This window comes from Henckelia pumila, unplaced genomic scaffold (assembly GCF_033568475.1).
Source record: "Henckelia pumila isolate YLH828 unplaced genomic scaffold, ASM3356847v2 CTG_254, whole genome shotgun sequence".
Taxonomy (NCBI): Eukaryota; Viridiplantae; Streptophyta; class Magnoliopsida; order Lamiales; family Gesneriaceae; genus Henckelia; species Henckelia pumila.
Window position 1 is genome coordinate 356,158 of NW_027331784.1, and position 25,014 is coordinate 381,171.

General features: G+C 33.7%; 2 protein-coding genes and 1 pseudogene across 2 annotated transcripts; all 3 read right to left on the bottom strand.

Annotated features, from left to right (window-relative positions):
• Nucleotides 1-2,896: 2,896 nt before the first annotated feature.
• LOC140870781 (berberine bridge enzyme-like 8) lies at nt 2,897-4,765 on the bottom strand. Its single transcript, XM_073273179.1, has one exon. The coding sequence runs from the start codon at nt 4,653-4,655 to the stop codon at nt 3,048-3,050; it is 1,608 nt and encodes a 535-aa protein (XP_073129280.1). The 5' UTR covers nt 4,656-4,765; the 3' UTR covers nt 2,897-3,047.
• A 12,384-nt stretch (nt 4,766-17,149) lies between these two features.
• Nucleotides 17,150-18,803, bottom strand: LOC140870802 (tetrahydroberberine oxidase-like; annotated as a pseudogene).
• A 3,362-nt stretch (nt 18,804-22,165) lies between these two features.
• LOC140870774 (tetrahydroberberine oxidase-like) lies at nt 22,166-23,952 on the bottom strand. Its single transcript, XM_073273165.1, has one exon. It carries the CDS (start codon nt 23,921-23,923, stop codon nt 22,301-22,303), a length of 1,623 nt encoding a protein of 540 aa, XP_073129266.1. The 5' UTR covers nt 23,924-23,952; the 3' UTR covers nt 22,166-22,300.
• Nucleotides 23,953-25,014: the final 1,062 nt, after the last annotated feature.

A 25,014-nucleotide genomic window follows, 5' to 3' on the forward strand; every position in this document is an offset into this window, starting at 1 on the left:
AACGTCGGCCTTGCGTTACATTTTTATATTAAACCGTACGAAATCGGATGAATATGTTCGGGTGATTCGCTATTAAATGCCCAAGTCAAACTTTGTATATCCTCCATTTCAAAAATGTAATGGTCTAAATTAAGTCCGCAGGTTACGAAATAAACATGGTAAATTTTTTAAGATTTTGTAAGGCAAGTCAATGATTTACATTATGGTTTGACTCGATAATATTACCAAATTTTAATAAATTACTATTTTTGCTTGACAAATGAGAGTTTAGGATTTTGGTAGAGAAGAAACTAATGGAGATAGTCAGATTGGAATTTTCTAAATTAAAAAATATTTTAAATAGCCTGTTCAAAATATTATATAATAAATAGCGCATGCATTAATGGCACAGATTTTGGGAAATGATTAGTTCTAGGGTGAAAAAAATTCTCGATATCTCGATCCTTACCGAATTCCATCTTATTTTTGTCTTATAAAAATCTCAATTCGACATTTTTTCGACCCGAATTTTTGGGATTTTTTCCGTCCCGATTAATATCGAGAGAAGGATCGGGAATAAAACCTTATCCCGATGAAATTCCCGACCCGACCTACAGACCCCGACCTGCAATATAATAATTAATAAATAAGGCAAGTGCCTAAGGCCCAAAAAATTTGGGGCACCAAAATCTTTTAAAAAATTAATTAATATGGATAGTTCATGAGCCCATTTAAATAAGCCATAAATAATAGTTGATAAGCCCTATCTTTCTTTTCAAAGAAAAAAAAAAGTCCTATCTTAGTTAGTTTTTAACGTGGTAATTGAGAAGAAAATGAATCGACATATTCAACATCACAGTGAGGAAGAAGAAATCTGCAGATTGAACGCAAAATTTCACATTCAAATACTCGAGGGGCAAGATAAAACAGAGCAATTGAGATAAGAAAAATCTCCTATCCTTCCAAATTAAAGTTGATCAAAACTTATATTCGATCAACTATGTCGCAAGAAAGAATAGTATTTGTAACATGAATTCTAGAAATAAAATTTTAAAAAAATAAATCATAAAAAACAATATGTTATAAGCAAATACTAAAAAAAACAAAGAAGATCCAAACAAAATATAAAATTCATGTTCCGAACCCAGTATATAGTTACTTGAATATATATAGCTAGTTTTTGAAGCGAAATTATTAATTAAGTTTGCATAATCAACTTTCTCAACAATTTTTTTTTCGATAGATAACATTAGCTAACACATTTAGTCTTTTTTGCGACATAATTGATCGAAAATAAATTTTGATCAACTTCAATTTGGAAAATTTGAAGAAAAATCTCTGGTAGCTAGGAAGCTAGAGTTCATTCCAAAAGTATTTAACCAATTTCTTCTCCTTCCACCGCTCAAGAATATTTAGATTTTGATTTTTCAGAATACTGAATTCCTTCTTTTTGTACGTTTGATTGTGTGACTCATCAGTTGAAATTTTGTTCAATATGCACTCTGCAGATTTCTTCTCCCTCATGGTGATGGTGAATCTGCTGATTCATTTTCTTCTTAATTATTACGTTTAAAATTAACTAACTAAGATAGGACTTTTTTTTTACTTTGGAAAGAAATTAAGAGAGGGCTTATCAACTATTATTTATTTGCTTATTTAAAATGAGCTCATGAACATGTTCAAAAAAAAAAAGAATTAAAGAAAATGTTCAAAAAAAAAAAGAGCTCATGAACTATCATATTGATTTTTTTAAAAATATTTTGGTTCCTCCAATTTTTTTGGGCCTCAGGTACTTGCCTCATTTGTTATATAACAGGTCCGGGCCTGCGTTTCGTAAAAATCCCAATCTGACATTTTTTCGACCCGAATTTTCGGGATTTTTTCTGTCCCGATTAATATAGGGAGAGAGATCGGGAATAAAACCTTATCCCGATAGCATTTTCGACCCGACCTGTCCCGAAATAATGTTATAATATATGTTATTAATAGATTGAGCTTAATATTATTGGATTTCAACTCATATAACAATTAATTGTTGACTTAATTCACACAATTTTTTATTGTTGAAATAATCGAATTGTAGAATTACGAAATGACAATTTATTTTTTGTGTTTTTAAAAATAAATTAATAATTTAATTAATTTATATTTATAATTATCTAATTAGAACAAATATGTAGAATAATAGATGCAATTTGATAATCTAGTTAACAAAATTTATCTAATAATTTGTATCCAAATATTTTATTAATAATTATTTGATGCACAGTATGACGTTCTTCTTTTGACAAAACCTTGAAAAATTATCCGAAATATTTTAATATTATATGTTTTAAGTTTAATATTTATTTTTTATTTAGAAATATAATTTTCTAAATAGTATTTTTTTTAATAAAATAATCATATATTTTTTTTAATTTTTTGAACGAAATCTTGAACATGAAAAAAACTTCGGAATTTCTTCTCCCACCCCGAAGGGATCCCGATTATTTGGGGCCCCGAAATGTTTAAGGTACTAGATTGGGAGAAAAAAAGTTTTTCGATTATTTTCGAGACAAAAATTAGGTAAGAGGGTTATGAAATGGGTCCCGACCCAATTCTACGGCCTCTAATCAGTTCTATCAAAATGGACCAAAAAATATTATTTACATCAAATACTTTTAATTAGTCGATTATGTGGTACTCATTGGAGGTTGAACAATATTAGGTACTGAGCCTATTTAAGAGTTGGGTGTATTTTTCAGTTTATTTTTTGCGAGTAATTATGAATATATATATATATATTACAATTTAAATTTAAATTTGCTGGTCTATATATATTTATTGTGTGGATTAGGTCTAAATTAAATGTTACATCGATGAGGACGCGGATAATTAAACTATAGCCATCGCCTACTTGGCAAAGTACATTAATGGATTATTGATAATATCAATATATATAACTTATTTATTAATTTCATTCATACACGTACAAACCAAATCAAGCAAACATCAGCAGTGGAATAGAATAAACAAATTAAAAGAACACACGTACACTTAATTTATTCTTATTACTATGAATTAATATATTAATGAATTCCGACCGGAATGCTTTGCTCATTTCTGAAGAAATCTTGTGGATCAGCCAAAGTCTTAACGTTGACGAGCCTGTAGAAGTTATCCTTGAAGTATTTGATGCCGTAAACCAAACCCTGTCTGTAGCTGTTCTTCCCATTATCGTTTGTTCCGATGTCAAGATCTCTGTAGTTGAGAAACGCTTCTCTTGGGTTCATAGAAACGAAGGGGGTCATGTATGCGAACAGCTCTCGAGTTAAATTCAAGTACAAGTCCGCAGTCTCCACCCCGCCTACGTTCCAGTTTGTTGCGTACTGAAGTTTGAACAGGTTTCCTGCTCTGTGCGGGAAAGGTTTCGCAGAAGCTGGGATCCTTGCCATTTCACCTCCGTATGGGTTGAATGTCAGCATCGGGAACTGCAGTTGCGCCATTTTCTTGAATATCAATTCCAGACCGGCTTGTGGCACGGGTGTCTTCACGTAGTCGGATTTTCTTTTCAGGTAGTTGAGAACTTGAGGAACCCTGCTGAGAAGGGCGTCCACTGGTGTCCCCGTCGCGAAATCGGTCCAGAAAAGAACCGATTCCACCCAGCTCATCTCGATGCAATCTGTTTGCTCTATTCCCAATTCCGGGAAGCTTGTTTTTGTCAGAGAAACAAGATCTTGCCAACTCCCCAGATACAGCGCGCGGAATGTTGCCCTGTTGGTGCCGTTCGCTACGTCCAGCGTCAGTCTCACGAATAGTTCATCCGGGAAATTTGGTGCAACTTGCTGGTAACGATAGATGAGATTGGTGAAATTGGCATCGTATGTTCTACGAACCCGGAAGACGGTCACCGTCGGAGGTACTCGAGGGAGCTTGATTTTGTACGACAGCACCACTCCGAAGCTGGATCCTCCTCCTCCTGTGATGGCCCAGAAAAGATCCTCTCCCATGGATTTTCTGTCCAGAATCCTCCCGTTGACGTCGATCATCTGAGCATCGATTATATTGTCCACGGAAAGGCCGTATTTTCTCATCATGTTACCGTAGCCTCCGCCGCCGAAATGGCCGCCAACTCCGACCGTGGGGCAAACTCCGGCGGGGAAGCCATGTACGTTGCTTTTCTCAGCAATTCTGTAGTAAACTTCACCGAGAGTGGCGCCACATTGAACCCAGGCGGATTCGTCGGGGATGCTGACGTTGATGGCCCGTAGTTGGAACATGTCGAGAATGAAGAAATTTGGATGCTCGGACACGTAGGAAACACCTTCGTAGTCGTGGCCGCCGCTTCTGATTTTCATCTGGAAATCGTGTGCTTTAGCACAAAAAATGGCGGCTTGAATGTGAGAAACATGCAATGCTGTGATGATGAGACGTGGTTTGGGGGTGGTGGATTCATTAAACCTTAGATTTCTTATGTAAGTTTGCAGGACAGATGAATATGATGAGTTATCTGGGGTGTAGAGTACCGCGGATATCGGAGGCGCCGAAGAGGGTTTCGGGTAATTTTCAAGGCACTGGATGAAGATTGCATATTGAGATGGAATATTATTAATGTTGGAACTTGCAGCCCTGGACACACAAAATACATCAAGGGCCAAGAAGAAAGTACAAAATGTAATTATTAGAGTAGTTTTCATTTTCGAATTGGATCTTAAAGTATATATGATTGATGAAAAAAAATGGATTTCAGAGTTGGATTATATAGACAAATATTTTGTATAGATAATTCAAATCTTCAATAATATGAAAATCATGACAATTAATTCAGAGGAGAAATAAGACTCGCCTACTAGCTAGTTAGCTATAATTTGACATTCTAGTAGATATACATATAATATATTTTAGTTTGTCAAAATTGATAACATTAGCCTTAATTAAACGCGTCTTATACAAGAAAATAACCAAAAGTCGATGCTCGGACGGCGGCCATTGTTTCTTCCTTTCCCATATACACAAGCTAGCTTGTTTAAATCCAGTTATTAATTTCGAATGATCAACTGCACAACAAAATTAAACTGCATGCAATTACGTACTCAGAAAAATTAAAACGTACATGCATGGTTTAGATCGAGGGTCTTGCTTTGGAAATAATAATTTCATATATAATCCAATCTCTATTTTTGCACTTTACAAAGAAATATTAATTTGTGATCTTAACTAAAACCGTGATGAAATAGTTATTCCAAATTATTTCTTTAATTTGATAACATCCACTTTTGAATATCTTGCCTTAATTCTTTTCTGTCTCCCATTGTAGTCAATATATATATTTATCTATTAAAAAAAATGAAAACTGACTGTTAATATGTTTTACAAAATTAAAAATTGTGTTTTTATCAACCTAAATTAAAATACATTAGTAGACGTTCAAATTATATGAAAATATTGAAAATTTCATATTTTATATAAATTAAAGGGAAAATTGCTTTTTTGGTCCTGTCTGTTTGTCACTTTGCGATTTCAGTCCTTTATATTTTTAGATTTCAGTTTTAGTCCGCTATCTTTATTTTTTTTTGGGCAATTTTAGTCCTTTTTCCGACGTGGCGCTGACGTGGCACCAATTCAGTGCTGATGTGGAGCTGACGTGTACAGTGTCACGTAAGCATTTTCGAATAAAAAGGACCAAAATTGCCAAAAATCAAAACATGCAGGACTAAAACTGAAATGTGAAAACATAGAGGGCCAAAATCGCAAAGTGACAAACATATCGGACTAAATTTGCAATTTTTCCTAAATTAAACTCCGAACTGTATATATATATATGTTTTTTTTATTCTGAATGAAAAATACTGTTTTACAAATCGTGCCTAAATTTTTTTGATATATATTGATGTTCAAGATTGCGTGACAGGGTTAAAGGATATATCCTTTTTTTGGGTTTTCCATATGTCGTGTGGATTATCACAAATTTTTAACTTAATAGCACACGTAAGTTATAATATATTAGGTTTAATTTTCTGTAAACACATTTTAGTAGGAAGTTTGACCAGAAGTTTATTTAATTACTTTTACTTTGTGAGGTTTCCTTGATTTATATAGTCAAATTTTGCTGCAACAATTATTGGACAAAGTCGTGTGCATAACATGCATAAAATAAATGATCATGATAAAAAAATAAAAATTTCGCTATGCTATGCATGTAATAAAAACTTATATATAAATGATACATATTGTACCAAGTTCTTTTCAAATTCTGTATAATTTACATTTTTATTGAATCTAGCTACTAAAACTAAAAATAAAGGGGCCGGGGACTCCACTTTGAGGCAAAATGTTTACCTCCTGCCCGCATATGGAATATATGCTTTAATGACAAATAATTTTCCTAAAATCATGTTAATTAAATCTTTACCATTCTTCAAACAATTTCATCATTCATATATAATCGAAGCTGGCTGTAGAAAGAAGCGGGTCTATGGCTTAGGTATTTGTGTGCATTTGAAAAGAACATAATTAATAATCATGCAAGTTAATTAGAACGTATTAAATAATATATTATTCATTTTTATACGTTATTCATCTCTATTTTATCATACTTTTTACTCATCACTTTCTCATTTCATGTATTCATAGTACCAAACGACACCATATTTGTTAAGAAAAAAATTTATAATAACCTATTTTTAGAGGTTGCAAACATTACCTTAGTATATATGTGTGTGTGGTTTTAAATTATTATAAAATCCAAAACTTTTCTTATGAAATTTCCGTACATTTCATTATTGATATGTTTTTTTTTTGTCAATTTTCGAATAAAATATATAATTAGTCGTCCATTATTTTGTGTATGTATATACCCAAAAAATGCAGAAATCTTTAACTCGGAAAGTAAAGTATTTAGTTATATTCATCGAAGGGGACGTGCATTTAATTAATTTGATTTGTCAAATTTCGATGAAAACGAAAGATATATATAATAATTCATGGTTGATTATAACAGGTAATATATAAATATTATTCAGGGGAGGTGATCTATAATTTCATTGGTTTAGGCTGCAATTTTATTAAGATAAAATATGAAGTGTTGAATTAAAATTCATTATGTTTAATATTAATTATTGGCGTAATTAGATTATTCTTTGGATGAAAATCTTAAATGATAATCTAATTCTTTTATACAGATTAATTAGTCATCATTGTTTTAAAAAATAAATTACTCAAACAGTATCTAGTTAGCTTAATTAAATAATAAGGCTATCGTTTGTTCTAATTTTCCAACCGAATGAATTAAATTTCGAGCAAGTTGAGTTTTAGCTAGCTCGATAAACTCGAGATCAAGTTAGTTTGAATTGGAGCTAAAATTTAGATTATATATATATATATATATATATATATATATTTATATTGATGAAGTAATATTAAAATAGTTATAACTTGATCAGATCTTAAATAATTTATTAAAGTTGAGCAAAATTCTGATTGATATATGGTGTTGATCAAATCAAATTTGTGTTGGAGCTATATTAATTATTTCATTTAATTTGTAAGTCATGATCATGATTTTATTCGCTTCGAAATCATGCACGTATCTGTATATGCGGAGTTTCCATCCCACTAAATTATTTGCGAGTTCTTGAAATTTCAAACTTGGAAAAATCAAAGTCTAATATTATAATTCTTTAAAGAGCTTATCCGATCCGTTGAAGAAACCATAATATTTGTACGTTCTTGAAATTTGTTTTAAGTTTATTATCTCTCCGAAAATGTTTGGTCAAATAAATAAATAAAAATTTGTTTTCCTGCATCATATAAGCTTATCCGAATTTATTTTTCAAAACTTTGTTCTAAAATATCATAGACGAAAATATCGTCAAATACAATAATCTCTCTTTTAATTCTTTTGCTCTCGTTCTCAGGCCTCCTATAAATATCTAATCTCTCACAACTGACTGCAACAATTAAGGATTTAATTAAGTTACGTGTTAAAGTCTTTTGAGAAAATTACAATTTTAGTCTTGATGTTTGTCTATTTAAAATTTTGGTCATCTATATTGACAAATTTTAATTTTAATCTTGTACATATCAATTTTTGGTAATTTAGTCATTTTTTCGCATATGTCGGCACCATGTGGAAAATGACTAAATTAAACTGAAGAAAATAAAAATAAGGAAGTAAAATTGAAATTCAATAACATGATGGCCGTGGACCAAAATTGCAGTTTTATCAAGTTTTTTTGGATTGAATTAAATAAGTATTGAAAGAACATGTTGTGCACATGTCTTTTAAATTATTTCCTTATTGCATACAATTTTTATATTTATAGTTTTGCTTTTCTTAGAACATGTTTTAAAATTGATAATATCAGATATATCTTGATTCTAAATATGTGATTTCTGATGATATATTGTTTCCATGCTTTGTAGGTTCATATTTATGGAAATATATTGAAGATCTATTTATAAGAGTGCTTGGACCGATCAGATTGTACAAGTACAAGAACAAGAAAGACAATCAAGAGAGAAGAGAGTGAAACGTAGAAGAGCAAAATACATAAAAAAAAGTACTGCAGAAATTCTAGAGTATTGAAGATCGATCATTGAATAATTTCTGAAGAGATACTACTGCTACGTTGTGTTGCCGAGTAGTGTTGGAAACACTGAAGAACACACGAGTGGAAGTGTTGTTCTGAAAGTGGTTCTTTGGTTTTTGTTTTTCGGTTTAAAACTTCCTATTGATTTATTATTCTAGTTCTTACTAGTTTTTAGGAAGTCTTTTATTTTCTCAATCTATTGAGAAAAGTAGTTTTTCATAAACAATCACTAGTTGGTTTTTGTAAACTGATTTGATTTTCTAGTGATTATTTCGCCATGAGGCATCGTACAAGTACTTAGTACTTGTGCATAAATATCTGTGTGCTATGTACTTTTGCTGTTAGTTAATTATTCTGCTGCATAGTGTTATCGTGAAGTGTTGACAACACTGAAAGATAACACACACTCGAAAAGTTTTTTGGTATTTCTGTGATTTCATACTGTCCAAACCTTACAATTGGCGTCAGAGACATTCACTTGACGATACTAAGTGTGATTCTGTTTTTGTATTTGAAAGGACATCACAATGGAGATACCTTATTCAGGAACTGCTCATCGTCCTCCAATCTTGGATGGATCCAACTATTCTATCTGGAAAGTAAGGATGCGTGTCTACATCAAATCGATTGATGAAAAGGCATGGCAGCGTGTGCTACAAGGATGGAATCCACCAAGGAGAACTGATGGAGAAGGAGATTTTCTCCTCAAACCAGAAACAGAATGGAATGCCGATGAGACTGCTTCTTCGAATATGAACAATAAAGCCCTTAATGCTATATTTACTTCTCTTGATTCTAATATGTTTTCACTGGTCACTAACTGTGTATGTGCTAAACAGGCTTGGGAAAAACTTCAAATGCACTGTGATTTGATCTAATTTTCCAACCGAATGAATTAAATTCCAAAAGAAAAACCAATTCCATTGAAGACACAAGCTTCTGTTCAGAGAAAAAAGCAAAGGAAGCGTAGGTTTGTTTGTCATTACTGTCACAAGCAAGGTCACATCAAGCCTTACTGTTTCAAACTCAGGTACGACTATATGTACTGGAATTCCAGGCAAGAGCTGTCATCAGTGTTGCCAAAACTGAACCAGAACACTGCCAGGAAGAAAAATACTGAGAAAAAGGTTTGGGTACCAAAAGCTAAATCCAGTTGTAATGTTGTTTATACTTCCTTAAAAACTAATGTTGCAGGTTATTGGTACTTCGACAGTGGCAATTCACGCCACATGACAGGATTAAAGAAGTATCTTTCTGACTATGTTGAACAGGATAAAGAAAAAGTGGCATATGGAGGAGGAGCCAATGGAAAGATTGTTGGAAAAGGAACTTTGAATATAGAAGGACTGCCTAAGCTTCACAATGTTCTACATGTTGAAGGATTAAATGCAAATCTTATTAGCATTAGTCAACTTTGTGATGATGATCTTTATGTTAAATTTGATAAGAATTTATGTCAAGTATTTGATAAGAGTAATTCGTGTGTTTTGACATGGTCTAGATCATCGGACAACTGTTATCAACTTGGAGAGGAACTTGCTTACAAATTCACCAAGGTTGATGAATTGAATTTATGGCATCAAAAGTTGGGACATGCCAACTTCAAAGCATTGAAGAAACCGAGCCAGTATGATGCTGTAGGGGGAATGCCAAATCTAACTTCTGGATTTCCATATGTGTGTGGAGACTGTCAAAAAGGTAAGCAAACTCGTGTGTCACATCCAGTGTTACAACACTGTGAGACAACACGATGTCTTGAACTCCTACACATGTACTTAATGGGACCTATGGAGGTTGAAAGCTGTGGAGATCTGAATGGGAAAACAATTGAGGACAATATTGATGATCTGTTGGATACTGTTGCACCCCAGACTGATTCCAGTGTTGTCACTAGTGTTGTCCCACCTGAAAATCACCCAGCAGAACACTGAGTCCAACACTGAATATGAATGAACAGAGTACAGAAGATCAAGATGATTTTGAAGATGAAATACAAGCTGCTGGACATGATGTACCTAGCAAAATTCAGAAAAATCATCCTACTTCACAAATCATAGGAGATGCACAAGGAATGATGCAGACCCGAAGAAAGGAAAAAGTTGATTATCGAAAGATGAGTGGGTTAGTGTGCATGACTTCCGCATACTCTCAGGTAAGACATTCTTGCTTTGTGTCTAGTATTGAACAAAAAAATGTTGGTGAAGCTTTAAAAGACGAGTTTTGGGTCAATGCTATGCATGATGAACTTGAACAATTTGTTAGGAATGATGTGTGGATCTTAGTTCCTCCACCTGATCATAGTAATATCATTGGAACAAAGTGGATTTTTAAGAACAAAACTGATGAATCAGGAAATATTGTGAGGAATAAGGTGAGGTTGGTAGCTCAAGGGTATACACAAGTTGAGGGGGTAGACTTTGATGAAACCTTCGCTCCTGTAGCCCCAATAGAATATGTTAGATTATTGTTGGCTATTTTATGTCACATGAAAATGAAACTTTTTCAAATGGATGTAAAAGACGCATTTTTGAATGGAATTCTGAGTGAAGAAGTTTATGTAATACAACCTAAGGGATTCGAAGATCCACATCATCTTGATGATGTTTATAAATTGAAGAAGACCTTATATGGATTGAAACAAGCACCTCGTGCTTGTTATGGAAGGCTCACGGAGTATTTGCTTGACATTGGATTCAAAAGTGGTGAGGTAGATAAAATACTTTTTGTTCAAAAAGTACAAGATAACATTCTTATCTGTCAAATCTATGTTGATGACATAATCTTCTGTACTTCATCTCAAAAACTTGTAAATAATTTTGTTGAAAGCATGACTGCTACATTTGAAATGAGCATGGTAGGTGAGTTGAATTACATTCTAGGATTACAAGTGAAACAAATGAATGATAGAATCTTTTTGTGTCAAAGCAAATATGCTAAGAATTTGATAAAGAGGTTTTGTACTGATCATGTTAGACATATGAAAACACCAATGGGAACTAATGAAAAATTGTGCAAAGACAGTGTTGCTGACAGTGTTGACAATACTCTATACAGAAGCATAATTGGTAGTTTGCTGTATTTAAGTGCAAGTCGACCTGATATTATGTTCAGTGTGTGTTTGTGTGCCCGATATCAATCTGATCCTAAAGTCACACATATGAAAGCTGTAAAAAGAATTTTGATGTATGTTGCAGGCACTTTAGACTTGGGTTTATGGTACACTAAAGAAACCAATACTAATCTGGTAGGCTATAGTGATGTTGATTGGGCAGGAGATGTTGATGAAAGAAAAAGCACCACGGGTGGGTGTTTTTATTTGGGTAACAACTTGGTTTCATGGTACAGTAGGAAACATAACTGTGTGTCACTTTCCATTGCTGAATCCGAATATGTGGCGGCGGGAAGTTGTTGTTCTCAATTAATTTGGATGAATCAAATGCTACAAGACTATGGTCTTGAAAGTGAAACACCAATTGTGTACTGTGATAACTCAAGTGCTATAGATATATCAAAAAACCCAGTACAACACTCTCGAACTAAACACATTGACATAAGACATCACTTCATTCGAGATTTAGTCGAGAAGGACATGATCCATATGGAGTTTGTCGGGACCAATAACCAACTGGCCGATATTTTTACAAAAGCATTAAACTTCGAGAGATTCTCCAGTCTTAGGAAATCTCTCAGCATGTGTTCTTTATAAGCACTCACGGTTGCTGTCCTTAAGTGTTGCCAACACTGACGGACAACACCAAACATGCATGTGCATTTTTAGGACTTTAGGCATACAACATATTCATAATGTTCTATGTTTTGCACTGTTTGATAATACTGACTGACACTTTGTAGTTCTTCTGTCAAAGTTATTTTTAGAACACACTTGCCATGAAAATATGCTTTAAACCACGAAGTAGTTGAGGGATGTTCGTGTATTCCATGATCTTGTCCCATGTGAAAAGTGGTTTTAAAAAAAATTAAAAAACATGGTTTGATAAAATTTCAGTGACCAATGTCTTGAAAATCAAACGAAAATTGGAAGAAAATTGGAAAAAGCTACCTAAGAGAGTCCAATGAAGACCGTTCTTTTAGTGTGCAGGCTACCACTTCTGAATCAATATAAAAAGAAGAAAAACATGGCTCTGGAAGTGTGACAAATTCAAAATTATTTTGAAGACTACAGTGTTGTTGGGAAGTGTTGCCAATACTGGTGCTTAACACGTTCTGCACACACTTTGCATGCATCATTTTTGATCTAATATCATTACATTCTGTTTTAGACATAAATTAGGTCATGCATTTTGCATTTATTGTGATCATATCGTGCTAAGGGTTAAAAGTTCAAAGACGAACAAAAATTAGAAAAATGCCCAACTTGCTGAAAATTGAATTGATTGAGATTGAATATGTTTCAGTGGCGTTAAAACTCGATGTGGAGTTATTTATTTTTGGGGAATATTGATATATTCTTAAGTGAGAGTTTCAGGGTATCCTTAATTAATCAAATTTAATTTCCTTAATTAGAGAGAATTTTTATCCATTGGAGAATTGTTATCGTTAGGGGGAGATTCTTAGTATGATATGAGAGATAGGGGCTTTTGATTTTTTTTACTGTTTGAACCCCGTATCCCTATATATTTCTAAGCACTGTAGAAATTGATCTTATCGTCTTCAATCTTTTCTAACTCTCTCCGCAAAAATTCTCTGAAACCCTTAATTTCTAAATTTTTGGATAATGGCAGGCAAAGCTTTCGATTCGCATGACATATGATCGGAGATGGGTTATCAAGAGGAAGACAAGCCCTCGGAGGCACCTTCTGAAAATCCTATTCTCTCGATTGTACCTGTTTCCATTCAACCTACACCGTTGGCAGAAATTGCTCCAGGAGAACCCGGGAATGAAATCAACATTGAGAATCCTCCTGATTTTTCGGTGTTGAATCGTGTGTTCCCAACACAACCAATAGCGAGAAGGTCAAAGCGTCAAGCGGGCTTCAACCCCGATTTTACTACCAATAAGAGATTTTGTGGTAAGGGGGAGACTTCACGTACTATTTTGGATGATCCAGATTTCTCATCTGGAGATGATTCCGCGGATTAGAATTTTGAGGTGGTTGCTAGGACAAAAACCTCTGTTGCTGAAAAGACCAAATCAAAGAAAGAAGTTTCGTCTAGTGGTGATGATTCTTCTGATGAAATTTTTACTGATGTGGCTTCTACTGAGAAAGAGCCATCTAGTGCTGCTGTTGCTGATGATACCACAAAGCCAACCACAGAGGTTCCAACTTCTACTGATGAGGAAATTTCACTGGCCACTTTCATGGCGAATATTCGGAAAACCAAGGCTAAACCAGTTGCACCTTCACAAGTTCCATCTGATGGTGATGAACCAGACTCTGAAATGATGCAAGAGTTTGAGAATAATCGGCCCCAGGAGTCTGATAGTTCATCTTCTTCGAGTTTTGAGGAAGAAGATTATGAGGATGCTGCTTCTGATGGTTCTGGAAGTTCTGAGGAACAAGCTGCTGATGACAGTGTTGCCAACACTGATGACAACACTGCTGCTGAATCTGACTCTGATATTGATCCTGCTAAGGCATACAATCTTCAGTTTTATTCAAAGGAATCTGCTGATGAATGGAAAGCTCTGTTTGGAAAAAACTGTTGGAAAGAAAGAAATATTGATGAAGTATCCTTCGAAAAGCATAACTTGGTGACTTTCTTGAAACAACAGAAGTTATATTCTATTGTCACCACTGCAGGACCATTTTCAAGAAGAGCTGTGTTAGAATTTTACTGCAATCTGAACATGAAGACTGGAGATGAAGAATAATTTAAGTTTGGAAGAGTGTACATCCGAGGAAAGGTGTATGATTTTACTCCTGTTTTGATCAATGAGCACTATAATACTCCTGACATCGATGACGATGCAGTTACTGAGGATATTGATCAAGTTACTAAAGTGATCACTGGAGGAATGGTTCAAAAATTTCCACTGCACCCAGACAGGTTGTCAGCTGCAAAGCTTACTTCTTTCTTTTCTGTGCTTCACAAAATTGCGATCAGGAATTGGACGCCATCTACCAATACAACAGTGGTAACTAAGCCACAAGCCCTTGCGCTATTTGCCATTGGTACTCAAGCTCCTTTGAACTTTGGAAATTTGGTGTTTGAAAAAATTATGACCTTTCGAGAAGGTGGTTGGAAAGCAACTAAGTTTCCGTTTCCTTCATTGATCTATGGTATGCTGGAATCTCAAGGCTTCACGAAAGAGGATGACGAAGAATTGATTGGAGGAGATGAGCTTATCAAGATTGCACCTAGTTTGCTGAAAGGAAATAGGATGATTGATCTACCATGGACTGGTGCTGTACCCAGTGTCGCCAACACTGAGTCTGTTCCACCTATGACTATTCATAACACTGTTGTGATTATGTTGAATTCTACTGCAATTCTTGCTCAAATGGCTCATGCTAAACTAAAAATTGCACAAGCCAAAGCTGATCTCGAGTACTATGAAGCCTTAATGGCTGAGTACGTGACTAAACTTGGACTATCAGGGCTCTCTGGACAAAAAGGGGGAGCAGAATCAAGTGCTGAGCAAGCTGAAGAGGCAGATGATTAGATGTGGTTGATCGTAATTGGTTTTAGGATTATTTTCTTATCCTTATCTTTTATTTTTGTTATTTTGCTCTGAGTTAGTAATATATTTCTGAGTTGATTAGGTTGTGCTCCTTATTACTCTCTGATATGATATTAAACTATTTGCTACTCTGATATAGTAAGTGTTGAGAGTTGGTGTTGCCAACACGACCGCACAACACTGTGTTCTGAGATGATTAAATTAAGGGGGAGCTTTAGTTACATAAGATAGGGGGAGTTATTTGCACTTGTTTGTGTGTTTTGTCCAGAAAAGCAAAAAGGGGAAGTTTGAAAGAACATGTTGTGCACATGTCTTTTAAATTATTTCCTTATTGCATTCAATTTTTATATTTATAGTTTTGCCTTTCTTAGAACATGTTTTAAAATTGATAATATCAGATATATCTTGATTCGAAATATGTGATTTCTGATGATATATTGTTTCCATGCTTTGTAGGTTCATATTTATGGAAATATATTGAAGATCTATTTATAAGAGTGCTTGGACCAATCAGATTGTATAAGCACAAGAACAAGCTAGAAAGACAATCAGGAGATAAGAGAGTGAAACGTAGAAGAGCAAAATACATAGAAAAATTACTGCAGAAATTCTAGAGTATTAAAAATCGATCATTGAAAAATTTCTGAAGAGATACTACTGCTACGTTGTGTTGCCGAGTAGTGTTGAAAACACTGAAAAACACACGAGTGAAATGTTGTTCTGAAAGTGGTTCTTTGGTTTTTGTTTTTCGGTTTAGAACTTCCTATTGATTTATTATTCTAGTTCTTACTAGTTTTTAGGAAATCTTTTATTTTCTCAATCTATTGAGAAAAGTAGTTTTTCATAAACAATCACTAGTTGATTTTTGTAAACTGATTTGATTTTTTAGTGATTATTTCGCCATGAGGCATCGTACAAGTACTTAGTACTTGTGCATAAATATCTGTGTGTTATTTACTTTTGCTGTTAGTTAATTATTCTGCTGCATAGTGTTATCGTGAAGTGTTGACAACACTGAAAGATAACACACACTCGAAAAGTTTTCTGATATTTCTGTGATTTCATACTGTCCAAACCTTACAAGTATCTTAATCGGGGGATGAATATGTTGTCCACAAAGAAAAGGAAAGGACGAGGAATGGATTAAATTGTTGTTTGAGTGTTTGGCCTAGTTAATGAATGATTCTTGATGAGTAGATATATGATCATATCATATCCAATATTGGAATATGATTATGAAAACTAGAGAATATTGAATTTTCCTCTAATTTCACTCGTGAGAAGTTGATCATGCATCATATGCACGAACCAAGCGTGCCCATATATATGGTCTCGATTTATAAGCCACACTTTGCGGGATATATAAATGGACGGATCGATCGAGGAAACCAGCTGCTAAGTCTTCTCAAGCATTAATTGAACCTCCCCAGCTAGCTACTTCTAGAACGTAATTGAAATTGGGATGGATAAGATAATGTAATAACTTAATTGGCAATATATATATTTTGCTCTGCGAAAGAGTTGATAATTGCGTTTAATGTCAATTATGATTAAGATGTCACGAGTACCACCAGTACCCTTTCAAGAATTTTATCCATCCATCCCCGTATTAACCTAAGCACCAAAAGGCGGCGACATACATCGATTATGAAGAAATATACCCCTGCGCAATTTATGGGGTTCAATAATTTGTGATGCCGGATTTTCCAACTGGGATCAGCACGAAGAGGAGCTTGTCGGCACAGAGCATTGCGGTGAGGCAGAAGAGAAAGAAAATTACTGACATACCGAACAAACCAAATTATTTGGAACAATCAAGCGTATTTTATTTAATTAAAATAATTAATTTTAAAAAAAATTTCGGGCCACTACACTGCATAATATATAGGTGGGCACATGCACGAACATGATATCTCTATTATAGTATAGTCTTATAATTCAGCAACAACACAATCTTTTACCCGATCAATATGTAGATAGATAGATAGATAGTTTTTGAATCTAATGTGGGGAGAGGAGGAACGCTTTGCTCGTTTCTGAAAAAATTAGATGGATCCACTTGAGTTTTCACTTGCACCAGCCTCTTAAAGTTGTTTTTGAAGTATTTGGATCCCCAGGCGTTGGCCTGCGCATAGCTTGTGCTCCCTTGAATACTGTTCTTTCCTATATATCAAGATCTCTATAATTGAAATATGCCTGTCTCGGGTGTTTTGAAACGTAAGGAGCCATGTAGCGGTATAGTCTTCATATCCAACCCACGTGCTTGTCTAGCGCTGAACTTTCATCTTCGAACCAAGTTACTGAATAATGGATCATGAATATGATGCCTGATCGATGGGGAAAGGGGGTTTCAGATTCAGAGACGTCGTTTAGTCGACCCCCGTATGGGCTGAACTGAAGTTCTGCCTGGTTTATTTCTTCTTTGTTGAGGAATTCCCATATCCCTGTCAGCCCATTTTTTGGAATTGGCTGTTGAACATAGTCCGACTTTCCTTTGTAATATACCCCTCCTACTAGGCTTCTGTCGAGCAAAACATCAAGTGACTGATTTCGAAAACCTGCGAAATAGAGCGTGGATTCTATCCAGCTCATTTTAGTGCAATCTTGTTTCACCAAACCCAACTCGGAAAAATTCTCTTGCATTATCGACAGGAGATGCTCAACTCCACCGAGGTATAGAGACGTGAAAGAGGCTTGTATTGTCCTTTTTATCTCCATCAACAAGGGATCTGATGCTTCTTAGAAAGAGTCTCAGTAAAAGATTTTCATCAATCTTATGAGCAATTTGTTGCCATTTGAGTACCAGTTGTGTCGCATTCTGTTCCAGGGTCCTGGAAACGTTGAAAACAGTAACTGTTTGAGGAACGACGATTAGATTAACCTTGAAAGAGACAACAATCCCAAAACTAGTGCCGCCGTCTCCTCTTATGGTCCAAAACAGGTCCTCTCCCATGGATTTACGGTCTAAAATTTCTCCATCAGCATTGATTAGTTTGGCGTCAATGATGTGATCCACAACGATACCATGTCTACGGGACATCATGCTGTATCCCCCGCAACTCAAGTGTCCTCCCACTCCTACAGTGGGGCAAACTCCTGCTGTAAAAGCCAAGAGTCCTATTTTTTGCGGCAATTGTGTAGTATAATTCTCCCAGAGTAGCGCCTACTTGAATCCAGGCAGTCTTTTCTTCTTCATCTATGGACACTGCTCGCATGTTTCTCATGTCCACAATGAAAAAGGGAATCTGGGAAACATACGATAGCCCTTCATAATCATGGCCACCATTTCGAACCCTCAGCTGAAATCCATGTTTCTTGGAGCATTGGATTACCGCCTGGATTTCGGATTCGACCCGTGGGGTGATAATGGCCACAGGCCACAGCCTGCTGGTACTTGCGGGTCGTTCATTTTGTGATTGCAAAAGAGAAGAGTATGATGAGTTGTTTGGAGTGTAAATGACGTTGGATATTGTGGAGTTGAGGGTTTGAAATTTAATGGCAAGACATTCAAGAAACTGGCTTTTGTTATATGAAGAATTTGCTCCAGAGCTAATCAAAAGGCTCGTTAAAAGAAAAAAGAGGAAAGTGAAGCTGTACGTTAAGTACTCCATTTTTTTTTTCTTTTTGAAAGAAGTTAAGTACTCCATTTCTTATTTGTTTACAATAATTATATCGGGTTTCTATTTATTGCTGTTGTTATTTTACTTATTGTGGACTGCATGTGAATCATGAATTATATTTTTCACGTTTTACCTTTTGATTATTATTTCAGGTGGGGAAAAATCAATTGCGAGCCATGTAGTATTGCTTCGCCCGGACGGTAGCTCGACCCAATTTTTATTTTATTTGTATACATTTAAATTAGTCCAATTTTTCAATAGTTCATTAATCCAATTTAAAAAATAAGAAGATACAAACTCAACTTATGAAAAAATAGATGGGTTAAAAAATTATAATCCAAATATAAATAAATACATAATTCCGTTATTAAACACAATTTATATAAAATCACAAAAATATAATTTATATCAACAAAAATACAAGTTCTTAAATATATTTGTTTCAATATATATATATCACATATGTAATCTACATTCATCTCTACGATTTTTTCTTTTATTCAATAAATATTAAAAGTATTATAATAAATACTTATATAAAAAAAATTGTGGTCGTCTTAAGCCCCTGGACCCATATTGGGTCCGCCCATGCTTGTCGGCGGAATTTAATAAGTTAGCTGGCGAACAGGCAAATTGCACGTTTTTCCTTTTCCTTTGTCAATTATTAAAAAAAACAAAACAAAACAAAATTTGGGACATGGTTGGGTTATTTAAATAAAAAATAATAAATTTTAAATTTTTTTAAATAAATATAAAAAATTTTAAAATTTTTAAAAAATATATTAAAGTTAAGATTAAGACTCCACTTCATTGAGGAGTTGGGGTTTGAGACCCGACTCATCATTAGCTATTTTCAAGAAGTGAAGGTTTGAAACCAGTGGCGGACCTACATGGTCCCGAAAGAATGCGATCGCCCCCCTGAAATTTTAAAAAAATTTATTACTATATACATAATATCATTATTAAATATAAATTTAATTGTAACTGACTCTTTGAATTTATTTTTAATAAAAACTTAGTACTATATATATATATCTAAAATATTAATATAATTTTATATTGATTAAAAAGTCTTTGATAAATAAGATAAGAATAAATTTATTTTGGGATATAATAAATTTGGCATTATTCTTTTTATTGTCCCATATCTTTTTAAAGATCGAAAATGAAAAGTCTTTTTGACTTGAATGTGACAAGGGAAACATATTTTAATTAGCCATCTGATTTCACCAATTGATAACTTTATTTTTTTACATTTGAAAATAACAATTAGTTATCTGAAGTTGTTGAGATTAGTGAACTTGCTAAAAGAATGGTTCAATAAAAATATCAATTATATCATTTGGTACACAGATTTACTTTTAAATTTAGTATTATTATTATTGTTGCAACTGTAAAGATAGTGTTATCAGCAATGAAAATCATAAAAACATCACTTCGTAATAGGTTGGGAGATGATATGTTGTTAAATGATTGTTTGATACCATATATTGAGCGATGTGTGTTTCAGACAGTTGATAATATATGAATTATTCATCATTTTTTTATTGAGTATTATTCATTATTTTCAGATTATAAAATCTTGGTAAGTGTTATTGTAAAAACATATGAAGTTAATTATATATGACATTTGTTATATATTTTGCGTTGTATTAATTTTTTAAATTTGTTGAGTTCGCCCCTCCTGGTTAAAATTTTTTATACAAGATTAGTAATCATTTTTTTAAAAAATAAGTTACTCAACAGTATCTACCTAGGTTAACTTTATTAAATAATATGGCTATCGTTTGTTCTAATTATTTTCCAACCGAATGAATTAAATTTCGAGTAAGTTAAGTTTTAGCTCGATAAACTCGAGATCAAGTTAGTTTGAATTGGAGCTAAAATTTAGATAATATATATACTGATGAAGTAATATTAAAATAGTTATAACTTGATCAAATCTTAAATAATTTATTAATAATTTGAGCAAAATTTTGATTGATGGTGTTGATCAAATAAAATTTGTTTTGGATCTATAATTAATTCATTTAATTTGTAAGTGATGATCATGATTTTAATTCGAAATCATGCACGTATCTATGCGGAGTTAATTTCCATCCCACTAAATTATTTGCGAGTTCTTGAAATTTCAAACTTGGAAAAATCAAAGTCTAATATTATAAGCTTTAAAGAGCTTACCCGTTGAAAAACCATAATATTTGTACGTTCTTGAAATTTTTTTTAAGTTTATTAGCTCTCCGAAAATTTTTGGTCAAATAAATAAAAAAAATAAATTATTTTCCTGCATCATATAAGCTTATCCTAATTTATTTTTCAAGATTTTATTCTAAAATATCATAGCTAGACGAAAATATCTTCTTTAATTTTATAATAACCCGCACATATACCCGAACCAAATACAATAATCTCTCTTTTCTTATGCTCTAGTTCTCAGGTTTTCCTATAAATATCTAATCTCTCACAACTGAATGCAACAAAGAATATAATTATAAAGTCAATTGAGAAAACTACAATTTTAATCTTGTATGTTTGTCTATTTATAATTTTGGTAATCTATATCGACAAATTTTTGGTTTAATCTTGTACATATCAATTTTTGGTAATTTAATTAGTCATTTTTTTTCCATATATCAACATCGATCACATGAAAAAATAACTAAAACTATAGACAAAAAAATCCGGGAGTAAAATTGAAATTCAATATAACATGATGGAGGTGGACCAAAAATTGCACTTTTCTCAAGTTTTTTTTGATTGAATTTAATTATATCTTAATTGGGGGGTGGATGTGTTGTCCACAAAGTAAAGGAAAGGACGAGGAATGGATGAAATTGTTGTTTAAGTGTTTGGCCTACTTAATTAATGATTCTTGAGTAGATCATATATAGCATATCCACTAATATGATTATGAAAACTAGAGAATTTTGACTTTTCCTCTAATTCCACTCGTGAGAACTTAATTAATTGAAATTGGGATGGATTATGTATATTTTGCTCAGCGAAAGAGTTAAGAATTGTGATTAATGATGAAGATTCCAGGTGTCAATTATAATTAAGATACATGTCACGAGTATTGCATGCGTGTCAACCGTGGCAGGCTGATGGCTTTTCTTGCTTCCTGATTGAGGATAATCTTAAATTAAATTATATATAGATATACAAAATAATATATAATTTTCTAGTATACAAATCAATTTATTGTTGCATATATATATATATATAATCTCAAAGAAATTAACTAGCAGAGTTTATTAATTATTTATTTGTTACACATGCATGCGGTATTTAATTTATTCAGAAACAAAACGTACAACAATTCAATTAATAAAGTATAAAGTAACACAATGGAAGAAATAAATATTTTATTATTATTTAATTTAATTTATTCAGAAACAAAACGGTACAACAATTCAATTAATAAAGTATAATAATATAACACATGTATAAATATTTTATTATTTTCCTTTCCCCATGCATGCATAATTCTAATCTTTCCACTGTGAGAGAAGTGAGGGAATACTCTGTTCATTCTTGAAGAAATTCTCTGGATCAGCTGCGGTTTTGACTCGAACCAACCTGTCGAAATTGTTGTTGAAATACTTAAAACCCCAAATGCTGGCTTGTGGATAACTCGTGCCTCCATTCTCATTATTCACTCCAATATCCAGATCCCTGTAATTTATGTATGCTGATCTGGGTAACTTGGAAACATAAGGAGCCATGTAACTGTAAACTCTTCTGATCCAGTTTATGTAGCTATCTGAATTTTGTGCTTGTGCATCTTCCCAGTACACCAAATGCTGTATTTTATACAAATTGCCAGCTCTGTGAGGAAATGGAATCGAGGATGCCGGGATTTCATCCATTCTTCCCCCGTAAGGGCTCAAGATCAACACTGCCTCAGCTGCTTCAGCTTCATAAAACAATCTCCACAGTCCTTCCAGTCCATATTCAGGGATGGGATCCTGCACATAGTCTGATTTTGCTTTGAAGTATCGAACACTGGGTTGGGTCCGGTTAAGCAGGATCTCACGTGAATCTATGGGGAATCCAGCGAAATACAGTATTGATTGAATCCAGCTCATTTCCACGCAGTCTTCTCTCACCAAACCCAGTTCAGGGAAACTTTCTTGCATGATGGGAAGCAACCTGTCGATTCCACCCAGAAAAAGAGAATTGAATGATGCCCGAATCGTATAATTTCTTCCGTTGTCTTGGTTGGAGTTCATCCTAGTCAAGATAACTCTGACGAACAAGTCTTTATCGAAATTATGAGCTATATACTGCCATTTGTGAAGAAGTTGAGTTGCATTCTGCTCCAAAGTTCTGTCAATTGTGAATACAGTGACGTTCGCAGGAACATCCACTAATTGTAGTTTCCATGAAAGAATGACACCAAAACTGGCCCCTCCGCCACCTCTGATGGCCCAGAAAAGATCTTCACCCATGCTCTGTCTGTCGAGAATTTTGCCATTAACATCCACTATTCTCGCATCGATGACATTATCAGCAGCGAGACCATATTTCCTCATGATGGTGCCGTATCCTCCTCCACTCAAGTGCCCACCAACGCCAATAGTTGGGCACACACCTGCCGGAAAGCCCAAGGTTTGGCTTTTCTCTGCAATGCTATAATACAGAGAGCCAAGAGTTGCTCCAGACTGGACCCAAGCTGTTTTGGCCTCAGCATCAACGGTTACTTGGCTAAAATTGATCAAATCAAGAACCACAAAAGGGATTTTAGATACATAAGAAAGTCCCTCGTAGTCATGGCCTCCACTTCGAGTTCTGATTTCCATTCCATTTTCTTTGGCACAATAAATGACAGGTGGGATCTCTGATTCTTGTTTTGGGGTTATGATGACCAGCGGTTTGGGAGTGGATGGTGTGTCGAATCTGAGGTTTTGGATGGAGAATCTCAGAATGGATGCGTAGGAGGAGTTGATTGGTGTGTAAACTTCATTAGAGAAAGAGGGGTTATTTTTGAATTCATCTGTCAGGCATTCAAGAAAATCATCAAAATCAGGGTCATGATGATCATCGGCCACCGAACTCCAACTCGAAAGAAGAAGAAGAATGAGCGCAGAAATGGTAATTAGAAACTTCATGATTTTAATTGATTTATTTCGAAGCTAAGATTGCACTCTTCAATTTATAGAGTCTCTAATCTAATTTAACTACTTGAGGCAAAGAAAGACTTGAGATATCATGCGTGTGAACACGGGGTTAGAATTTGACCATTCATCTAATTAATTAATGCATCCCCAAAAATATCAATTATATTGACCATTCAAAATTATTAATCTTCTAGCTTTTGTCTTTTTAATTTTCCATGTATTACAGAAAATATTGTTAATTTACGGAAGATTTTCCCCCTTCCTTTGTTGTTTGAACGTTTCATAATTTAACAATTAATCATTCCATTCCGGGGGTAAAAAATAACCCAACTCGTCAAATACCCGACATGAATCGATCCGAAAAATATCGAGTTAGGATTGAAGTATTTTCGGTTGGATTGGACGAAAACTAACTTGAAAAAATTAATCGGGTTTGGGTCAACTCGAGTTGATCCGAGATTACTCAAAACTTTTTTTTTGATTATTTTTTCTAAAAAATTAAGAAATATTTGATATATTTTTTATATTGTATGTTTGAATTTTTTTTTTATTCTAGGTTGATATAATATATTTTTTCATTTAATGTTTATTTTGTATAATTTTAATTTTTTAAAATAATGTTTTATTTTTTGTACTAAGTATACTTTAATTTTTTTACAATTAGAATTTCAAATTTACATTATATATAAGTTTATCTTTTGTTAGTATGTATTTAAAATACATATTAATTACTACTATTCTTATTGTGTGATTTGAATTTTTATTTAATTATTTTGTTAAAAAATAAATAAATAACATGTTGATTTGAATTGATCGGGTTAGACGGATTCGGGCTCGATTTGGCCATTTTCGATTTAATTCGAGTTCGGATCGATGAATTTTTGAGTAATATATTACACCAATCCGACCATCCCGAATTGACACCCCTCTGGTTCCATTGGGTTACGGTGTAAATGGAGAATTTAATTTACCCTCGCAAATTAATCAAAGGCCCGTAGAAAATTTCCCGTCGTACAATATGGAAATTTCTTTTGAAACGTATAAATAATTGGATGAATTTTCAATATTGACATTATTTGTTT

Bases quoted from the DNA above. Each gene is read 5' to 3' on its own strand.
- LOC140870781 (XM_073273179.1), bottom strand. From the start codon at position 4,655: ATGAAAACTACTCTAATAATTACATTTTGTACTTTCTTCTTGGCCCTT.
- LOC140870774 (XM_073273165.1), bottom strand. From the start codon at position 23,923: ATGAAGTTTCTAATTACCATTTCTGCGCTCATTCTTCTTCTTCTTTCG.